We start from the raw sequence: 22,866 nt of genomic DNA, 5'->3' as shown, positions 1-22,866 counted from the left end.
CATTATGCTTAGATATTTAATCAGCCTGACTGTTGTGTAGCACACTGATAATGCTGTGTTTGAACATTAAGGGATTGTTTTTCATACTTATATGCATATAACTTACATTTTTCCTACATTTAGAGCAAGCTGCCACTGATCATACAAACTAGAAATATTTTCTGTCATCTTGTATTTTTCTGCAGTCACTTAACGACATGTTCCTCTACACCACAGCATCATCAGTGAGCAGCTGCTGATTGTTGCTCACCCTGTCAGTCAGATCATTAATGTATGTAGAGAATAAGTGGTTCTCTCGCACTTCCCTGGAGCCCTCCTGATGATACTCAACTCTGATGAGCACTTGCTGGGTCCTATTATTTAAGAAGTCTTTGAGTGACTGACATGTTTGGGAACCTATTCCATATACTCATACCTTCATTAACAGACTGCAGGAGGATGTTGGCAAATGCTTTTTGTAAATATAGGAATATGGAATCTGTCTGTTGCCCTTTTCCACAGTTTACAGGATATCATCAGAAGAGGACGAAAAGAGTTTTGTCCAAGCAATGCTTGCTAAAACCATGCTGATTTGTGGACATAAGCTATTCAGTTTCATAGAAATGTATGACATTTGAACTCAGAAATGTTCAAGAACCCTACAGCAAACCAGCATTAAGGGTATTGGTCTGCAATTTTGCATGCCCATTCTTTTACCCTTGTTTTATACAGGAGTCACCTGTGCTTTTTTCCAGTCGCTTGGGATTTTTTGTTGGATGAGAGATTCACAATAAATGCAAGCTAAGTAAAGAGCCAGTGCCGTAGAGTACTCTCTGTAAAACCGAATTGGTATACCATCTGGACATGGTAACTTATTTGTTTTCAACTTTTTCAGTTGCTTCTCTATACTAGGAATGCCTATTACTGTATCCTCCATAAGGGAGTCTCTGTGATGGTCAAAAGACAGTATGTTTGTATGATTCCCCTACATGAAAGATATCTTATACACAGAATATAAAACATCAGCTTTCTTTTTGCTGTCTTTTATTGCCACACCTGATTGTTCAAAGAGTGATTGGGCAGAAATCTTCGATCCATTGAATGATTTTACAGAGGACCAGAATTTTCTTTGGTTCTCGGCTAGATCCTTTTCTAAGATATGATGGTTTTAGTTGTTGTATGCTTTGCCCATGAATCTTTTCACCGACATGTGACTCTTCACTAACTTTTGCCTGTCATCATTTCCACATTCACTTTTGAACTTAGAGTGCAACAGTCTTTGCTTCCGCAGCATTTTCCAAATTTTGTTATTAAACCACAGTGGGCTACTGTTTTTATGGAGGTCATACATATCTGTGTGGCGGACGATCTTATTAACAGGGATGCAGGTTTTCAGCTAGACAGTGCCTGGAATCCTGACATGGCTGTTAATTTAATAACACAGCAGAAGCAAGAACCTCTGATTCATGATCAGATGGAGCGCACTTTAGAGATTTAAATCAGCTTTTAATGGAAGGAGCGTTTGGCAGCTCAGTCATTGCCCATTGTGCACGTGCAGAAGGCCTATCTTCAACTTCCAGTAGGGTGCACTCTGAGTGCTGCTGTCATCCAACTGTGAGTACCTCCCCATGCATGCGTATTTCCTGCTTATTATCATCAGTTGCACCTTGCAGAAGTGACAACAGCGACTGGCACTATATGAACTGTTGTATCGATGCAGTAATACAGAACTTGCACAGTATTATCTTGTGGCAAACCTGAGAAGTGTTTTCGTATTTGTCAGAAAAAGTTCACAAGTGCACTGTTGTCTGAAGCTGTATTTTATACCTATGTATCACCTACATTTCATCTGGAAGTGAGTGGTTTGTTTGCTTTTTCCATTATGAAATTTCCATGATCATAATGTTTGTTATAACTAACTGATAAATAAGTTCGTAGGCTTCCATGGCGAGTGTCAGTTAGAATACTCATTTGGGTGTTAGGACGCATCATTATTAAACACAAAAACAATTATACCACCAACATTTGATCTTCGCAGTAGTCCTCTTCAGGACTGAAAAAATGGCTGAAATGTTGGTAGTCTAGTTGTTTCAGTGTTTTATAATGATGTGGCCTAACAAGTAAAATGACTTTATTCTAATTGCTATATGTTGGATACATCTGTAGTATTTCTTAACCTCTGTCTGCATCGCATATTCTGCAGAAGGAAAGAACTGTAAAACACAGTGTAAAATTCTTGGAAGGGAAACTGTAATAATGGACTCTTTTGTCTCTAGTCCACATGTATTCAAATCATTTTTGAGAGAGCAGGACAAGTGTCATGTTCTGACTAGACTAGAGAGGGTTTCAGTTCAGTCTGCAATATTGGAGTTGTCAGAAACAAATGCAGAAAGACAAATTTGCAGTGACTGCAGGTGATAGCTTGGATCAGTGCAGATGCTGTCACAAGCATCTATTTAAGTTGGGTATTGATCAAGATGCTTGTAGGAGACTCAAGGAACTCTGTGAACTGAGTAGTATTTACTTGTTGCATTCAGACTAAGCTACTCTGAAAGCCATTTCTAGGCTCAAGTAAAAGCAAATGGTTCAGCTGTTGGTACAACAGAAGTCATTGTCTGAATTCAGAAGTCATTGTCTGAATTCAGAAGTCATTGTCTGAATTCAGAAGTCATTGTCTGAATTCAGAAGTCATTGTCTGAATTCAGAAGTCATTGTCTGAATTCAGAAGTCATTGTCTGAATTCAGAAGTCATTGTCTGAATTCAGAAGTCATCATCTAAATTCAGGGGGTGAGAACTAACAGAAGATAGCAATTATCAGTCACTAGGAGAATATTAAAATGCAAGCGTTTGAGAGCAGCACTCCAAATGAGAAAACACTTAAGTTGGAGCTTATCTGAGATTGGCATAGAGTTTACGGAATTGGCGTTCAAATCTTTCTAGCTTTGAATATACAAAAATGGGGTTTTTAAAGGGTTCTAGCAGCACAGTGCTTCTCTATTTGTGCAGTTGGCCCATTTCACAGGCATCAACCAATCTTACAGGTGACTTTGCATCTGTCTGTGGTTCGAGCCAACCACATTCAGGGCCTTCGCTTTCTCCTACTCAGTAGGCAGGGCATTCCTGGCCTTTACAGTAACAAACTCCTTTTTTGGCAGCAATAGCAGTCAGGTGAAAGCTAGATATCACTGACCTTCCTTCTATGGCTAGTAACAACAGGGCTTTACATCACTGTGCTCTGCCCTGTGGGTGCAGACTTCCACCTTGTGAGTGGGGATTGCTGTCTCAGTAGTTTTCTCCATTTTATGTGTATCACAAACCTGTGCCAATCTGTTGACTTTGTGATTCTCAAGAATAACCAAAGTTGCTATAGATACAAGAAAATGCCTGCTTCTGACAACAGTCTAAAGTGGCACCTTACAACAGCATCTAGACAATGTATGCAGTTACCTGTTAGCTCTGCTGAAATTTCTACTTTGGGACAGCTGCACAGTTTGTCTGCAGTTCACAAACTACCTAAATGCTATCATCTGCGCCAGTGACCTGACTTCGAGTGCTCTTGCTTGCTTCCGACAGCCTCTATCTTGGTCAAAAAGTCATCAGTACATGACAGAAGGAAGTAAGCTCAACCTTTGCTTATCAGTGGATATGTAAAAGATCATAGCAGAAAAAACTATCTTTAACAACTTGGAGCATAATAAGATTAAATATAATAAATCTAATAATTTGTGTGGAACAGTTTTTCAGTTCCTTATTTCAGTATTTTTTTATTTTTTTGGTGTATTGTAAAGTTTTGTATTTGCTGTCTACAAAAAATATGAGAACTGAATTTCATTTTTCCTTATTTAATTTCTTGACAAGATACTGTGTAGAGTACATAATTTTGTAACCAGTTCTTGGGATATTCTAATAAAGAGAGGTGCATGTTCTTTTGCATTAGCATACAGTGTGGGTGTGCCAAGAATTAAGAGATTCATAGAGAGAAAAGGAAAGGCATTGCTGCATGCATCAATAACAGGTTTGTACGGGCTGGTATGGTAAATCCTTCAATGCAGAGCTACATAGTGGCTGAAAAACTAATAGTTCTGAATACAAAGATGCAATCATCACCAGAGAAATGATACAGATGTTTGAAAAACAATTGATGAAATGTCAGGAGAAATATTACGGACAGCGAATTTTGTGTGTCTTGTGATCTGCTTCTTTTCTGGTTATTTTGGTTTCAAACCTATTGTTTCCTAAAAGATTATGAATTTTGTCATTTATTTTCTTTTAGATTTGAATTGCTGCAGTCTCTCACAGATAATGGGAAAGATATTTTATATTTTGAAGAAGAAATACCACGTTTTATGCTGGAGTGGATGTCTGTTTTCACAAGTATTGGGAAGACACATGAATTTCTTTCAATTATGATAAACATAATAAAGTACAATTCAGCATATGTGGATGAGCCAATAGTAATAGGATTGGTCCAGTGAGTAGTATTTATTGTAAAGTATGAGATTTTAAAAAGTTTTGTAACAAATCCTTGAATATATAATAATGTTATATTTGTGTTCATTTGCAGGACCACCATAAATGAGTAATCAGAAAATTGAAATGTTTTGCAAATGCTGATGGAATTTTCATTATTTATAATTTGAATTTAACAGTTTCTAAAATTCTGATGGTATTTTATGAAGTGGACTCCTTTTTTTCTGATTCTGTTTCACAAAAACCAGTTAGCAACCGGCAAAGGTTTTTCATATGATGATTTTTTTTTGGGGGGGGGGGGGGGGTAGTGACACTTTCATTACAATTTTTGGTCAGAATGGTTAATTTATTGCTAATGTTTCCTACACAAAACAAAAATATGGAATACTTATATATTGTAACAAAAACATAAATCAATAAACTATACACCTGTATTCCTTTGTAACTCCACATTTCTAAAGTTACTAACCTTTTGTGTGTATTGTTTATTGTCTACATTCCTAATCTGTTCAAGGCTACACTCGAAACAAATACTTCCGAAAAGACTTCCTACCACCTACATTCATATTCAGTGTTAACAAAATTTTTGTCTTTCAGAAAGGCATTACCTGCTATTGCCACTGCACATTTTATGTACTTTCTGTGTGAGCCACTGTTTGTTATTGTGCTACCCAAATTATAAAACTCATCTACTAGTTTTAGTGTCTCATTTCTTGATTTCATTACCTCAGCATTGCCTTATTTAACTTTAATGTACTCTATGAAAATGGTTTTATTTTGGTGTCCACTTTACAATCTTCCTTCAAGCACCAACTTACTTCAGTAATTGGATTTACATTTTTCTTGATGCCTGAGTCTATTACACCTGGGAAAAGGAGGAAACATTTTCTCCCTTCATCATTTAACTTTAATGTGATGATGGCAGTGACATAAAATTATTAGTGTCTAAACTGCAAACACTTCCAAGATGAAAAGAGAATATGGAAAGGTAGAGGAGGTTGCATAATGAAGTATGGCTCCGTGTTATGGTATTTTTGCCATTGTGGGAACTGTCCTTATTTATTTCATGTGAGATCAGGAAAGATGCTTTGCAGAAAGCTCAAGATTCATTTCTGTCCGTTTATTTTTACACCCTGCTCTGCGTACCCTTTGTTAATGATATAAATTATATCATAGCACAAATTTAGTAATGGCATGTCACTCAAGGAACTAATCAGTGATTACACCAAAACCAATAAAAAGTTTGAAGTGGCTCCTTTATTGATAATGCACATTATGATTTTTGTGTTTTTTGGGTCTTAACTAGGGCTGTGTGCCAAGTCATAAATGTGTTAAAAATGTAGCTGTGGGAATGTCAAGAACATTACAGAGAGCAGTAAAGAATTCCTTTGGAATATATAAATGGTTTCTAAATTTTTTAAATTCATTTTTTTTATTGAAGAAGAAATGAAAGAATAGATTTCACAGAACATGTTGTTAACAAATTCACTTTTGACAGAAATACGGAAAATCCAATATGATGTTGATGTTGCAGTTATAAAGAGTTCTTTAGTTGCTGCAGTTCCAAGGATGATAAAGTAGAATCAATGAATAACTCACATAAGTAAAATAATTATTAAATTGTGGGGAGTGAGTGATGTACATGTAATACAAGACATTCCATATTCTGATTCTTGTGTTTTAAAGTAGATCTTTGTGCTCAAAAGTCTGTTAACTGACAGAAGCTTGTGTTCAGATGTAGGAGTAGCTGTTTAGTTACCAGAGATACCACGTCTCTTTGACCTTTCTACAGATTGATCTACACTGAAGTGCAGTTTTGATTCGTGTGTAGAGATATTATACTGTGAGATTCAACAAAAGTAATCTTATCTTCAAAACACATTCTGTATCAGGTATTTTCTTACAAATATATTTATGGTGGATTTTATTTGGCAGTATTGGTAGCTTAGGAAGGAGTGGGGGGGGGGGGGGGGGGAGGGGGAGGGGGGGGGAGAGAGAGAGATACTGAAGTATTCACATTACTTCAAGATTTGCCTACAGAATAAATTAGAGAATGCAGTATTTATTCTGTGAAGCAATGTATGCTGCATGTTCTCAGTGATTTGACTGTTACTCAGTGTGAACATGTTTCTGTGTTTACTCTTATGCTGGCTTTTGTAATATATTCACTTTGAAGTTTTTATTTGCTTAAGCATCAAATGCTTCCTCTCACAATGTCTACACTTTTGATCTCCTCCTCCTCCTCCTCCTCCTCCTCCACTCCGTGATTTCCCTAAATCGTTTCAGGCAAATGCCGGGATGGTTCCTTTGAAAGGGCACGGCCGATTTCCTTCCCTAACCCGAGCTTGCGCTCCGTCTGTAATGACTTTGTTGTCGACGGGACGTTAAACAGCACTAACCTAACCTCCTCTACTCCCTGTTGATTATTTGCATATTCTGTGAATAATAATTGTGACATCATGCTATGTTACGGAACTAGTCAGTTTTACAAGTATAGTACATTTTATTAGCAAAAAGTGTGCAAAGTTGCTGATCGTTAACATGATTTCCTAAAATTTTTCCCATTCATACAGTGAATTATATGAACTGTGTTCAGTACCTCTCCACACATCACTACAAATGCAGAAAGTCTACTCTATGGTAGGAGCAGTTGACAAGATACTCAACATACTTGTTAGCCTGTAGTGCAACTTAGTAAAAATAACTCTCTCAATGAGGATAATACACTGGTATTCCATAAAAGCCCATCGAAATAAAAGTCAGTAAATAACACGAAGTATTTGCTGACTTGTATGGACAGTTTTGTAGAAAATGCCAATTAAGATTGGTCAGTAAATTGTTCATGAAAACATATTTTCTTGGCATATGATATTAAAAAAAGACATTTTGGTTTAAAGTAGATATATTAAAATGTTTATAAGCTCCTGTTTTCACTTAGTGAGTAAACAAAATTTCCACTGTGTGTAATCGATTCGATGAACCTTAAAAGTTTGAAAATAGACCTAAGTGTATAATGTGGGCAGAAATCATTATTTGGACAGAAATTAATGTGGGAATCATTATGCCACCTTATAAAGTCACCAGATTATAGAGGTCTTCAGAGAGAGATGGGCATGGTAGTGTGAAAAAATTAACATAGCAGTTTTGTGAAATGGCTTTTAAGTTGCCAATAATTGAGTGATATAGCTATTGAAACAGTGCTGACTGCAGTGTTTCATAATTGGCCCATTTGGTGGCTTATATCTACTATGACATGACTTTCACATGAGGAAACTGCAGAGAAAATGGAGACTATTAAAGTCCTAGTTCAAGGGTGACTGTAGGATTACAGAGAAATTGAAATTAAAATGAGCTGTCTCGCCTGCAAGAACAATCATGTTGCATGTCTTAATTCTGCAGGAAATTTGTAACTAAATATTTTCAACATTATTGCGATGACATGGTGGTATGTGAACAAATACCATGTGATGGAACGTGACTACGTGCCCATTGACCAGGCTGATGCTTAATTGCTGTGTGGTGCCAGTAATCTCTAAAATGCTTTGTAAGCACATACACAAGTTTAATTCCATTGTGTGCATATATGTGCAAGCAAATGAACTATGAGACAGAATCGCTAGACGGTACTGATATTCAGCTGATGAAATGTGTGGTACTGTTGACACACACACACACACACACACAAAAGGGAAAGTGACACAATACCTAGCTTCTGGAATTGATGGTTCCTTCCTCAGGGTGGTTAGAGGGGTAAGTTTGGGAAGATTAAAAATGACGAACACATGATGGTAGGACCCAGCTATTGTGAGGATGAGGGGAATCTGTGGTTCACCTCATATTTGCATCTGATGGGTCCTTATCATCCTGGGTTGGGTGACCTGCCTGTCCTTTTTAACCGTCCGCAACACACTATTCCCTGAGAGAAATGGCAGACATGTTATTCTATTAGCCATATTAGCTGATGGTGGTAATCGCCAGGACCATCAACCATATGCCGAATGACGTCCACAGCATCTCTATCCAGTGGCTTGCAGGCATTGGGTCATTCGAAGCACAGACAATGGACCGCGGCAGACCTCGCACAGATTGCACACTGGATATGGAGGAGCAGGTATTGTGATATGTAGATGATATTGAAACAAATGTACAAAGAATTGGAGTTGCTGTAGGTATCAGTTGTACTCTTGCATAGTGAATTCAGGTCGAGCAGTTGCTTTATCCCTATTATATATGTCACGTGCAATCTTTTCATCCAGCAGGCCACCTTTCCCAATTACAATTCTGCCAACAGCTTCTACAATAGATTGCTGAAGATCCACAGTTCACAGCCTGCATTTATGTACAGATGAGGCAAGATTCACGAGAAATGGCATAGTAACTTACCACAATACGCATGTATGGCCAGATGAAAATCCTCGAACAAATGTGGTGAGGCATGATGATCACTTCAGTATCAAAGTATGAGTATGAACTGTCAGTGGCAGACTCGTAGGACCATACACCTTATCAAACAGATTAACAGGTGCTATGTATCACTGTTTCTGCATGATGAATTACCTGTACTATTGGAGACTAAAGCCGCTGCTGAAAAATAACAGTGGTTTGCACCTGATGGGGTACAGATTGTGGGACAGTACCTCACGACAACATTTCATGGGTGATGGATTGGTCAAGTTGGTGTGGTAGCATGGCCTCTCCATTCATCAGACTTGATTCCATTGGATTTCTAGCTATGGGGACATTTATAGGCACTGGTGTATCCACAGCCTATCAACAGTTTGTAGACATTACATCAGCATGTGACCAATACATGTGATGTAATCTGGATAGAGGCAGGTGTATCTGAAAGAGTGCATGGTTCACTGTGAAGAAGTGCTGAAGGATGTGTCAGGATGTATGGTAACCACAAGTGCCACTGCTTATAGTGTTCACTTATAGGTGACAAGCAGATGGGAATGAGGGAAAAGATTGGTTCATATCTCAACAGATATTGCTTTCTGAACATATTGTTGTAGGAACTTTTCTTCTAGTTTGCCAGTACCACCTCCTGTAGGATTATTTGATACATTGATAACAGTCAGTTGATATACATTCTTGTCTGGTTAATCATAACCTTTTGATACATTGATAACAATCAGTTGATATATATTCTTGTCTGGTTAATCATAACCTTTCATCCTATTGCAGTTAAATATTGAGAGTAACTTCTTCAGAAATGACACTTTGACTATGTTCTCTTGTTTCTTGAAAAATAATGACTTGTGCTCTTGAGACCATTGCTTAATCAGTAGTTCAAAATGAATTGTAGTCAATAGCATAACAAAGCCAGTCAAGCTGAGAACATCATTATTGAAATTCCAGAATTTTATTCTTGTATATTATATATTTTCATGCTGAGGAATAACTCTTAAATAATTATTTTATTGTAATTTTCTCCAGTTTGGATCAGTTTATTCAAACTTCTGTAGTAATTACTTTGTCTGCTCTGTAGATGACAACATTATCCACCCGTTTTATATTTTAATTTTCCTTCCACTGAATGACTAAATGATAAAGGACTAGATAATTAAAAATAATTCAGAACATTCAAGCTGTCATCACATCTATGATATTTATGTTTGTTTGTTACAGTTACTAAGTATTAATTTTTGTTTGTTTGTATGTGACAGGAATGTTTGTTACCTTTGCTGTTGGAGCCTTGCAAAGCAGGAAGTTCTTACGTGTCTGGCTCTTTTAGACTCTATTGTCTGCTATAGTAACTTTCCTCCAGGCTCTCTCCGAATTTTTATTGGTGCTTTGTGCCACACTGTTAACATGGAAGACTACTGCCCTACTAGTTGGAAGGTAGTGCAACTTAGTGATACTCTGTAAACAAAAATCTAAAATTGTAGCATTTTGAATGATTTGTGACTGAGTAAATACTCACTAATTCTGTAAAAACTGTAGTGTGTGTAGTACAAACATTTTGTAATTGTTGCCACAATTCTTTCTCTGTCTGGTGGTAGTGACTGTTTTGTACATCAATGCTAATAATGAAACTTCATGGCAGATTAAGAATATGTGCTGGACCGAGACTCGAATGCAAGACCTCAGGTTCCGAGTTTGAGTCTTGGCCCAGCACACAGTTTTAATCCACCAGGAAGTTTCATATCGGTGCACATGCCGCTGCAGATTGAAATTCTCATTCTGGATGTTAATAATTTTCAGTAGTTTATTTTTTTAATTTGCACTTGTTTGGTTATTTATACAAGGTGTTTCAGAAGGAATGGTAAATATTTTAGACAACGACGTACAAGAACATTTTAGAGCTAAAAGTTCAAGGAACACACCTACCGTTTCCATTTGATGTTAGGGTATAGTGGCATAAAGTACGCGCTTGCAGTTTCTATATGAATGTTTCAGATGAAAGTATTTTCTGCTCTGAGGATTGACTCAAATGGTATTGTGGGTTTGAGTTGACTATTTTTAGTAATAAAAGTGTTGAAGATAGTGTCACTCACTTCATAAATGCTCAGAGTTCTCTGAAGCTTCACATAAAATTGATCATATTAGAATTTTTTAGTTAGGTTTATTGCTGACATTGTGACATTCACCTGCTTTATTTCTTCATTGATGGTTCTTGGTGTCGATGTACTGTGTTGGTATACTGGCTGAAAAATGGGGGGGGGGGGGGGGGGGTGGAAGTTCAACACTGACTACTTTAAATGATGTAACTGACAGGTGCACATTTGCATTTCACAGTTGCATGGACAGAAGAGAAGAAGAGACTTCATGGGGAGAAAATAGAGAATACTGGAAAAATAGGAAACTACAACAATGGAAGAAGAGGAACTGAAGTTGTTAACGTGATCCTAGTTGGTCAATATGATTGTGGAAAAAAAAAGCACAAAATTGGATCTGTTTGCTGTATTCTTTATAACTGAGGGCCAACCTTTCTTTGTATGAAAATGCAGATTATACTCATATATGTTAACAGTAATTAGTCGAAAATGAAAAATGATTTTTAGGGTGGCAGGTGGCAAAACAAGAGGGGAAGTAAAAATATCCCAGCTTGCTTTGTCAAGTCGTCTTCTTGAAGGATCATTGGGACAGTTTACATTAGAGTCTTCACGTAGTAAACAGTTTAACAACTATGCTTTTATTCAAAAGACAGTTGCCAACACTATATGTTTTGCAGTACTTGCCTCACTAGAGAAATGACTTACATCAACATCTCCATCTACTCTGTGATGTGATTATGAAGTTGCCACTTTGCCACACAGTGAGAGAGAGACTGATGTGATAGCTGAAGCTTCAAATACAGTAGCCTTCAACATGGATATATCAGGGACAAAAACACTCTACATCTTTTGTGGCACAATAACTGCCCCATTAAATTTCAGTCTTGCAGCTGCATAAATTCCGCTGCTTCTAATATTTAGGCCATATACCATTCAGTCTTCAGAGTGAGCCAAATGAATGGCTCACTTTGTAGATGGGTCAACCATATACAGCTGAAATACATGGTCCTGTCACATTACTGTGTCTGTGTTTGACATCAGCATGCAATGACCACTCACAGGTGGCAGATAACAGCACAAACATTGGAGGGTATATAAATTGTGTCAGGGGGCACAGAAGACATGTCAGTCGTCGTCGTAATGCAGAAACGGAGTGATTTATCCAATGTCCAAAAGGGCATTATCATAGGCTTTCAAACCAAGAGTGGAAGCATTTCTATAACAGTTAAGTGTGTAAATTGTTTATTTGCTGCCATGGTTAAAGTATACCGTACATGGCAAAATGGCATTATTCAAAACTGGCTACGAGCTAACTGTGGTTCGCTATGGACAATAGATGACAGGACGGAATGATTGCTGCAGAGATGTGTACAGATTAATAATCATGGAACTGTTGAGCAACTGGCTGCCATTGCCACAGTAAGAAACCTCAGTCCCCTCTTCATTGGATGATTTTGGGAAACCAGAGAATCATAAATCAGTACAGAAAGGCCAGAACTTGAGTCAGACTTCTTTTGAGAACTTGAATTTTTTATAGCTATGTCAATCACTTGGTGTTACTTACTTATGATGATCCATTTCTTTATGGGAGAGAGTTTGATGTGTCTGTAGTAATATAATGTATTCTGAGTAAGGATATTTTTGTATAACATGTTTTATATGTAATGAAAATTGTTAGATATAGTCTCTGTGAAGCATGTTATTAATAATTATAATATCTGGGCACCAGCACAGTGATAAAAATAAGATTTTTGAAACAGTATTACACAAGTTGGAAATGTCATTAGATATTATGTCTGCATAATATATTTATTCACTTTGATAATTTTTTTTTCATTGTTATCTAGCGATAAGTTCGTAATTGTAGATCTGTTTGGAATTATGGAAATAAGTTATAATAATTTTGAGTTCTGCCTGCCTTGTTGTAGATAATGCGCAACTTGCTGGGAACTCATTTGGGTCATTCAGCACTTTTCACTATGTGTCGGCTCCTGCAAGATCCTGAGTCATTGCAAGACATTTACTTACTACGAGGAGCAATATTTTTCATCTACATGTCCCTGTGGGGAAAGAGCAAGGTGCTAACTCTGAAATATGAGCCTACAGCTGTTTTGCCGTCCCTCCTGCAGGTCTGTGTGTTATTAACTACACTTTTTTTAGTGATAAATGTTTGACTGAAAAGGAATGCTAGTTGTTCTTGCAGCAGAAGTAGTGTCCATTATCTGCTAATCTAAGAACAACTTAAGAGGGGCTGACTGACAAACTAACAATGGTTTCCTAGCTTTCAGAATATTCTGAAACTTTAACAGTTATATTAGCCCCAGAAAAGTAAATAATAAAGATGAAATTGACTGCTGAAGGGTGAACTGACAAAGAGCACTCCATGCTGAAATTAACATTGTGGCTGCTTTGGGCGTCTATCTGGGCCAGTCTTTCTTGGGCAGCCTGCAAGACAGGCTTCTGTAGTTCTTTCTGTGATGTCACTTTGTTAAGAACTGTCCCCAATGAGACAAAAATATTTGTAGCTGAAAAGAATTAATTTCTTACTTGAGACTCGTTTGCAAGTTAATGCTTTTTACAAATCCACAGAGATCTAAAGGTGGCTTTTCCTTGAGTAATTTCTGATGCAATTTTGGTAACTAATTTTGGAATTTACTTGTTTTAAATATATGTCAGTAGGTCAGTGTTCCTTCTTAGCTACAAGTCCATAATACCTACTGCTCTCCATGTTTTCTTTGCTCTCCTAAATAAAGAAATAAAGAAATTTGAGTTTGACTAAAAAAAATGTTTTTGGGTCACTGAACATTGGTTTCTTTCTATTGGTGTGCATATTATACCATTTTGTTGTAAGTGAGGTATGAAAGCCATCAGTGATGCAATTTTCCTTTATGATGTAACTGGAGAGAGGAAGAAAACTGACAGCAGGAAAATGCTTACACAGATAAATATTAAGGAAATTTACAAGCTTTCAGAGCCAATGACGACTCCTAGCAGAAATGTTGAAGGGGAAGGAAGAGAGATGAGGAAAAAGGAGTGGTGAGTTAGGAAACGGGGATAGTTTGGAAAAAGTTGCCCATAACTTCAGGTCAGAGGAGACTTACAGGATGGGACGAGAAGGAAAGAGTCCGTTAAAAATAACATGAAGAATGACAAAATGCTTTGATCATTCCTTAGTTGACAGCTGTGACCTAAAGGAGAATCAAAAGATGCGTGATTAAGTAGATGAAAATAATTTTCTTCATTGTTACTTTCATTATTGAAACTTGCTTTCTTATTAGGAGATTCAGTGTCACTTTCAGGTTTATCAGATTTGGGTGAACTAGCTGTTACATCTCTTATTGAAACATGAGAATGTAGTGTTACATGTGCTGACATAGGTAATGTAAGACTGTTGTCTTCAGAATTTGTTCTATCAACCATGAATAATTCATTCTAACTGTTGCTATTTGCATCTCCATGATCTCTTGCTCAGTGCAACCAAGTCTTGTCATTTTCTCCTCTCCAGGGGCTCTCAAATCTTGGTGAATATGTACATATTGGGCAAGGAGGCCAAGCCGTTGCTGTACTTCTTCCTTTCCCATGGTGTAATCTTAATCTCCAACTACATCTTTCCTCAGGCAGTTCACTAGCACAAATTCTTTGCTGACAATCTCAATCATTCGTGGCCTTTTATCACTTTGTTCTCTTTATTTTTACACGACATATTTTGGTTATCTCTCAGTGATACAAATAGCTGTATCGTAGGTGCAACCACAACGGAGGGGTATCTGTTGAGATGCAGACAATCGTGTAGCAGCCTTTTCAGTAGTTGCAGGGGCAACAGTCTGGATGATTGACTGACCTGGCCTTGTAACACTAACCAAAACGGCCTTGCTGTGCTGGTACTGCGAACGGCTGAAAGCAAGAGGAAACTACAGCTCTAATTTTTCCTGAGGGCATGCAGCTTTACTGTATGGTTAAATGATGATGGTGTCCTCTTGGGTAAAATATTCTGGAGGTAAAATAGTCCCCCATTCGGATCTCCGGGCGGGGACTAAGCAGGAGGATGTTGTTATCAGGAGAAAAAAAACTGGTGTTCTACTGATCGGAGCATGGAATGTCAAATCCGTTAATCGGACAGGTAGGTTAGAAAATTTAAAAAGGGAAATGGATAGGTTAAAGTTAGATATAGTGGGAACTAGTGAAGTTCGGTGGCAGGAGGAACAAGATTTCTGGTCAGGTGAATCAGGGTTATAAATACGAAATCAAATAGGGGTAATGCAGGAGTAGGTTTAATAATGAATAGCAAAACAGGAATGTGGGTAAGATACTACAAACAGCATAGTGAACACATTATTGTGGCCCAGATAGATACAAAGCCCATGCCTACCACAGTAGTAAAAGTTTATATGCCAGCTAGCTCAGCAGATGACAAAGAGATTGATGAAATGTATGATGAGATAAAAGAAATTATTCAGATAGTGAAGGGAGATGAAAATTTAATAGACATGGGTGACTGGAACTCAACAGTAGGAAAAGGAAGAGAAGGAAACGTAGTAGGTGAATATGGAATGGGAGTAAGGAATGAAAGGGGAAGCCGCCTGGTAGAATTTTGCAGAGAGCATAACTTAATCATAGCTAACACTTGGTCCAGGAATCATGAAAGAAGGTTGTATACATGGAAGAAGCCTGGAGATATTTGAAGGTTTCATATAGATTATATAATGGTAAGTCAGAGAGTCAGGACAGATTTTAAATTGTAAGATATTTCCAGGGGCAGATGTGGACTCTGACCACAATCTAATGGTTATGAACTGTAGATTAAAACTGAAGAAACTGCAAAAAGGTGGGAATTTGAGGAGATGGGACCTGGATAAACTGAAAGAACCAGAGATTGTAGAGAGTTTCAGGGAGAGTATTAGGAAACAATTGACAACAATGGGGGAAAGAAATGCAGTGGAAGAAGAATGGGTAGCTTTGAGGTGGTGTGAACTCAAGAACATCCTGCAGAAGCCTGTTTAGGGAACTAGGGATACTAACTACAGCTTCCCAATATATTTATTCCTTAATGAAATTTGTCATTAAAAATATACCACTTTTTCAAACCAACAGCTCAATTCATGGAATCAATACTAGAAATAAGAATAATCTTCACAAGGATTTAAAGTCACTTAGTCTTGTACAAAAAGGTGTGCATTATTCAGGAACACACATTTTCAATAACTTGCCAGCAACCATAAAAAGCTTAACAACCAATGAAATTCAGTTTAAGAGAAGCCTAAAGGATTTATTGGTGGCCAACTCCTTCTACTCCATTGATGAATTTCTTAGTAAAACCAACTGAGTTGTATATAAGTACAACATAACTTCTGCACAATTTCAGTGCGGTAAGGTGTTCACTGAAAATGTGTGTGTGTGTGTGTGTGTGTGTGTGTGTGTGTGTGTGTGTGTAAGTATAATCTAACTTCTGCACCATTTCAGTGCAGTAATGTGTTCATTGTAAATAAGTATTACAGTAGTTGTATTACATGTTTATTACCTTATAAATAAATGAAAAACTTTTTTATTTTAAATTCAGTGCAGTAGTATTTGTAAAATGACTCTTAGTGTTCATTAAAAAATGACGATCATTCCACTTGGGACCTGTGGAATGGTACATTAGCTTATTTGTTTTAGTTGTCAATATTTGTCATGTATTGTTGTTTTTCTGACATGTTCCACATCCTGGATGACCTCCTCACTACGGATCAATTGGAATGAAAGTAAATCTAATCTAATCTAATCTGAGAGATGAAATAGTGAAGGCAGCAGAGGATCATGTAGGTAAAAAGATGAGGGCTAATAGAAATCCTTGGGTAACAGAAGAGATTGAATTTAATAGATGAAAGGAGAAAATTCAAAATAGCAGTAAATGAAGCAGGCAAAAAGGAATACAAATGTCTCAAAAATGAGATTGACAGGAAGTGCAAAATGGCTAAGCAGGGATGGCTCGAGGACAAATGTAAGGATTTATAGATGCATACCACAAGGGGTAAGATAGATACTGCCTACAGGAAAATTAAAGATACCTCTGGAGAAAAGAGAACCACTTGCATGAATATCAAGAGCTTAGATAGAAACCCAGTTTTAAGCAAAGAAGGGAAAGCAGAAAGGTGGAAGGAGTATATGGAGGGTCTACATAAGAGCAATGTTCCTGAGGACAATATTATGGAAATGGAAGAGGATATAGATGAAGATCAAGGGGGAGATATGATACTACGTGAAGAGTTTGACAGAGCACTGAAAGACCTAAGTCGAAACAAGGCCGCGGGAGTAGATGACATTTCATTAGAACTACTGACAGCCTTGGGAGAGCCAGGCCTAACAAAACTCTACCATCTAGTGAGAAAGATCTATGAGACAGGCGAAATACCCTCAGACTTCAAGAAGAATATAATAATTCCAATCCCAAAGAAAGCAGGTGTCGACAGATGTTAAAATTACCGAACTATCAGTTTAATAAGCCTCGGCTGCAAAATACTAACTTGAATTCCTTACAGACGAATGGAAAAACTGGTAGAGGCCGACCTCATGGAAGATCAGTTTGGATTCCGTAGAAATATTGGAACACGTGAAGCAATACTGACCCTACGACTTATCGACTTATCTTAGAAAATAAATTAAGGAAAGGCAAACCTACGTTTCTAGCATTTGTAGACTTAGAGAAAGCCTTTGACAATGTTGAGTGGAATACTCTGTTTCAAATTCTGAAGGTGGCAGGGGTAAAATACAGGGAGCGAAAGGCTATATACGATTGTACAGAAACCAGATGGCAGTTATAAGAGTCGAGGGACATGAAAGGGAAGCAAGCAGTGGTTGGGAAGGGAGTGAGACAGGGTTGTAGCCTATCCCTGATGTTATTCAATCTGTATATTTAGCCAGCAGTAAAGGAGTAGCAATTAAAATCCATGGAGAAGAAATAAAAACTTTGAGGTTTGCCAATGATATTGTAATTCTGTCAGGGACAGCAAAGGATATGGAACAGCAGCTGATTGGAATGGACAGTGTCTTGAAAGAAGGATATAAGATGAACATCAACAAAAGCAAAAAGGGGATAATGGAATGTAGTCAAATTAAATCGGATGATGCTGCGGCAATTAGATTAGGAAAAGAGACACTTAAAGTAGTAAATGAGTTTTGCTATTTGGGGAGCAAAATAACTGATGTAGTCGAAGTAGAGAGGATATAAAATTTAGACTGACAATGGCAAGGAAAGAGTTTCTGAAGAAGAGAAATTCGTTAGCATCGAGTATAGATTTAAGTGTCAGGAAGTTGTTTCTGAAAGTATTTGTATGGAGTGTAGCCATGTATGGAAGTGAAATGTGGACGATAAATAGTTTAGACAAGAAGAGAATAGAAGCTTTCGAAATGTGGTGCTACAGAAGAATGCTGAAGATTAGGTGGGTAGATCACATAACTAATGAGGAGATATTGAATAGAATTGGGGAGAAGAGAAATTTGTGGCACAACTTGACTAGAAGAAGGGATTGGTTGGTAGGGCATATTCTGAGGCATCAAGAGATCACCAATTTAGTATTGGTGGGCAGCGTGGAGGGTAAAAATCGTGGAGGGAGACCAAGAGATGAACACAGTAAACAGATTCAGAAGGATGTAGGTTGCAGTAGGTACTGGGAGATGATGAAGCTTGCACAGGATAGAGTAGCATGGAGAACTGCATCAAACCAGTCTCTGGTCTGAAGACCACAACAACAACATGCCTAGTTCCCATATGTGAGCTTGACCTTGACCTTTTCAAAAAAAATCTATACAGTTTGTGGGGAATTTCACCCAATACACAGCATGATAGCCAGTCCATGTGAGGCCATCAGCTGCCTGTATGATGGTAGTCCTCTGACCATTCGGGGATCACACTATTGATGCCCGAGTTGTCATCTCACTGCACATGTCGTGCAGTAGGTGCCTGTCTGTCTGGGGACCTCAGGACTTCAGGCACTGGCCGTCACACCAGGTGGCCTTTGCTCTGGCTGGGTGGCATCCATGGGGATAGTCCTCATTCAGAGTAGGTGGTGTCGTGGAGGTTATTTGGTATCCTGAAACGAGAAAAGTTATCATCCATTAGCCTTGAGGATCTGGCTGTCACTTCAGGCAAACTACAATTCACTCTAGATTGATACAACTCTAGGAACTTTCCCTCCTTGGTCACACAATGGTAGGACATCAAAAGCAATAAATTTTGCTGACCCTACTCCTCTTAGTACTTGGTTTATATCCAAACAGGAGGAGGATCCTTTCTTTGTACTAAACTGGATGGTTCTGGAGAATATTGAAAATGTATCTGGCGAACTTTCTTCCCTTAGCAAATTATGAAGTGATTTCATCTTAAGATGGCAAATACTACCTAACCTTGGTGGACTCTCTTGTAAACAACTTGTTGATGAACCTGTTACTATAACACTCCATGGGAATTAATTTTCCTTGGGACCTAACACTGCAGATGGATGTAGTGTGAGACAGTGGTTTATAATTAAATGGTAACTACTTAGTTTTGTCTGTATGAAAAGATACTTAAATTGTACGTGTGTGCTTTACACCTACCTTCACCATTTACAGGAACCTGAAAATAATTTTTTTGCGGTCAGCCAGAAAGCAATGGAGAACATACTGACCATAATTTCCAGTCTGCAAGTCCACACTACTATTTGTGCTCACTGAATTAAAATGCTCCAACTTCCTATTTACTCAGTAGGATCAGGAGCTATGACCATAAGTAAAGGTTTTTGAGTTTATGTGATTGATATAATCTGCAAAAGTTCACACACACAAAATATAATATTATCCCTAATAATAATAATAATAATAATAATAATAATAATAATAATATCCCTCATGGAAACAGCTCTATTAACAGTTCAGAGGTGACCTCTAGAGGAAGTTCAAAGTAAAATGGTCTGTCCCCCTGCTTTCTGATCATCAAAAGTTAATTGCTCACCTTAAAAGTGGAAAATAATCTCACCACTTGCCACATGGTTTTGTCAGCATTACAGGTGGCACTCAGACAGTTAATTCCGTGAAATCTAAGCAATCCAGGATCATGTACAGTCCTTGAGAGTTCACTTCATACTTTTACCGGGAATGCATTCAAGTCTGCCCAGCTCTGATGTCATCAGAGGCACTGCCGCATGGGCATTTGACTGATGTAGACAGTTTGATATCTCAGTGAGGAAGTACCTCTTCTTACTGCCTCTCTGGCCGTATTTAAATAGGGATGCAGTGGACTGCCAAATGCAACATCTGTTAACAACCACCCTAGGCTCAGGTAGCAGCATCTAAATGGCCTCTTTCTCAGACACACATTAACAGCTCTGTCACTTAACAGTTATAGAGTTAAGTTTGCTTTAGTTACTGAAAAAGGTTTAGCTCCACTTAAACTCTGCTGGCTAGAATTTTTAGAATGGAACCGACAGTAGAACATGACCTCTGAAGTGCCTCTCTAAAATTCCTTGTAATAATTATTTACAATACAGTCTTGAAACTTGGTACATCTGTATTATTGCATGAATGTAATAGAGTACTGTCATTAGAACTTTCTGTTACAAATAAAAATGATGCATAATATACCATGGATATGGCTATTTTCATTCCAAATTTGGCTTTCAGTAAATAACTTGAAAAATAAAAGAGGTAGTTTATTGATGTCACATATTCAATGTTTTTACATGAAATTGAGCCTACATACGAATTTTCAGCTTTTTTCTTTATTTAGCATCTTCCACGTTTCATAAAAACACCAGTTTTAACCAAAATATTCCTCTGATCAAGGTGAGACTTGTAACTTTTAATTGTGACATACATTTGCATATTCTGAACAATTTGTAGCATTGTAGTTTTATCATTCAGCACTACTTATTTTTTCCTTAAGAGCATATATTTTGCTTAACATATTCATTTAATCATTCTGAGACTGTACAGTGTTAACATTAATATACTTAAGAATACTCTGATGAAGTTTGGGAAAGTTATTTTAATTTCACTCTTAAATTATGGTGCAATCCCTCGTGTTTTAAGCACAGATGTGTTATGATAATGTGATGCTGGTAGTACTGAACTGGCACACTCACTCATCTCTGTACCTCTGTACTTGTTTTGCCTCAGCAGAACTAAGTGAACATTTGGATAAATGAGGGATCCACTTTGAATGTCTTCATGTATGTTGAGGCTCACCAGACAACAAAGTTGACACAAGTGCATTCATCCCTGCTTTTGAGAGGGATTCACTTCTAGAAGTAGTCAAAATCATGGTCTATTGCTGTGACGTGAGGCCGTATTTCCCAATGCCATGCCAGCACTGTGGGCATATGTCTTCCCTGTGTACGTATGGACCTGATTTATGGAGACTATGGCTGGCCACTAACAGAAATTTACCATGTTTACTACCATGTGAATGTGTCCATTTTGGGAATGACCACACTCGCTGATCCTTCCTGATGGCCTCGCATACTTTGAAGATCATAAAAAAATATAATCCTTTGTATTCAGGCTCAGTGATGCTGACTTCTACCATTATAGATGTCAGGCTATCAGCACTGCCTGGTATCATTACTCCCTCGACGAAGACCTTAAGTTGCTAAGCAAATAAATCTGACCTTTGGGGGCGAGAGGTCCTCGCTTCTCATGGTTCCTATGCTACAGTCTTAAGGAACCACCCACTGCATCTGGTCAGAACAGCAGCATCCTACTTCTGCGTCTACTGGTGATAAGGCTCCTTTTGGAAACCCTCCCCCTGAAAATTTATCATCCAGCGACCCTACCAACAGAACTACTACTACTACTACTACTACTACTACTACTACTACTACTACTACTACTTTCCTCTTGTTCTGCAATCTGTGTTACTCTCCAATAAACACACTTCACTAATGACTGTTCTCCAAACTGTGGGTCCCAGGATTTACCTGCTCTTCTGCCATTCCTACACCCAAAATGAATAAGTCTACCAAGGATCTCGGCTCCAAGTTTTAACAGAGTAAAGAAGAAACCTCACTGGAAGGCTACCCTGTTGATCCTGGAGGCTCCAGATCCCTCCACAACGTTGGACTTCAAACAAATGTTTGTGGATGTTGTTCCACTGCCATGAGTGTCAGAAAATGACCCTGGCTTGTGACCTCTTTTTCCTGGTCCCTTCACGAATAATTGGGACATCCTTAATGCAATGATTCATGGAACTGCAAAGGATATTTCTATCACCCAGCAGAACTACTACTACTACTACTACTACTACTACTACTACTACTAGTACTACTTTCCTCTTGTTCTGCAATCTGTGTTGCTTTCCAATAAACACACTTCACTAATGTCCGTTCTCCAATTCTTTCAGGTTACTGTGCATTATGCTTGACTCATACTGGCACTGAAAGAGCATCTTGACGAGCTCTGCACATTGGCTCGCACAGATATCGTCAGTGTATGTGCTTCCCTCCATACCACATTGGAAGCAATAGCAATGTGAGTGCAAACAATCCCATCAATCTCCATTTGTTACATTTATTTACCTCCAGGCAAGGCATTTACCTTAAGATGACCATTTTAATCCAACAACTCTCTCCTCTTCCCTGGATATTTCAATGTGTGTTACCTTCTGTCCTCCTGTGGGTAAAACCACTTCATCTGGTAGGGACCTTCTGATTGTTCAGTTTCTTTGAAACTTTGATCTGTGTCTGCTCAATGTGGTGAACCTCTACCTTTTTAGTGCCAGACACTGCACTGTTCTAGCTGTTGACCTTATGATTTCTCCCCCATCTGGTGACTTCACTAGAATGGTTATCACTCAGTGATCTTTATGACAGTGACCACTTTCCGGTGATGCTATTGCTTTTTTATCACAATCCAGTTGACAGCTTACCACCTTGGGATTTTCAAAGTTTCAACTGGCAGTTGTAT

General features: G+C 38.0%; 1 protein-coding gene across 2 annotated transcripts in view; it reads left to right on the top strand.

Annotated features, from left to right (window-relative positions):
- The window catches only part of LOC126162738 (tuberin), a 342,768-nt gene that overhangs the window by 48,281 nt on the left and 271,621 nt on the right, over positions 1 to 22,866 (top strand). For both annotated transcript variants that reach the window (XM_049919411.1, XM_049919410.1), the window contains exons 4-6: positions 4,254 to 4,451; positions 10,120 to 10,294; positions 12,879 to 13,079. In XM_049919411.1, the coding sequence (XP_049775368.1) occupies positions 4,254 to 4,451; positions 10,120 to 10,294; positions 12,879 to 13,079 (574 nt within the window). The remainder of the gene's footprint in view (positions 1 to 4,253; positions 4,452 to 10,119; positions 10,295 to 12,878; positions 13,080 to 22,866) is intronic.

The sequence above is a fragment of the Schistocerca cancellata genome, chromosome 2, assembly GCF_023864275.1.
Source record: "Schistocerca cancellata isolate TAMUIC-IGC-003103 chromosome 2, iqSchCanc2.1, whole genome shotgun sequence".
In the NCBI taxonomy this organism is placed as follows: domain Eukaryota; kingdom Metazoa; phylum Arthropoda; class Insecta; order Orthoptera; family Acrididae; genus Schistocerca; species Schistocerca cancellata.
The sequence above is the reverse complement of the archived record's forward strand: the minus strand, read 5'-3'. Positions and strand labels throughout refer to the sequence as shown.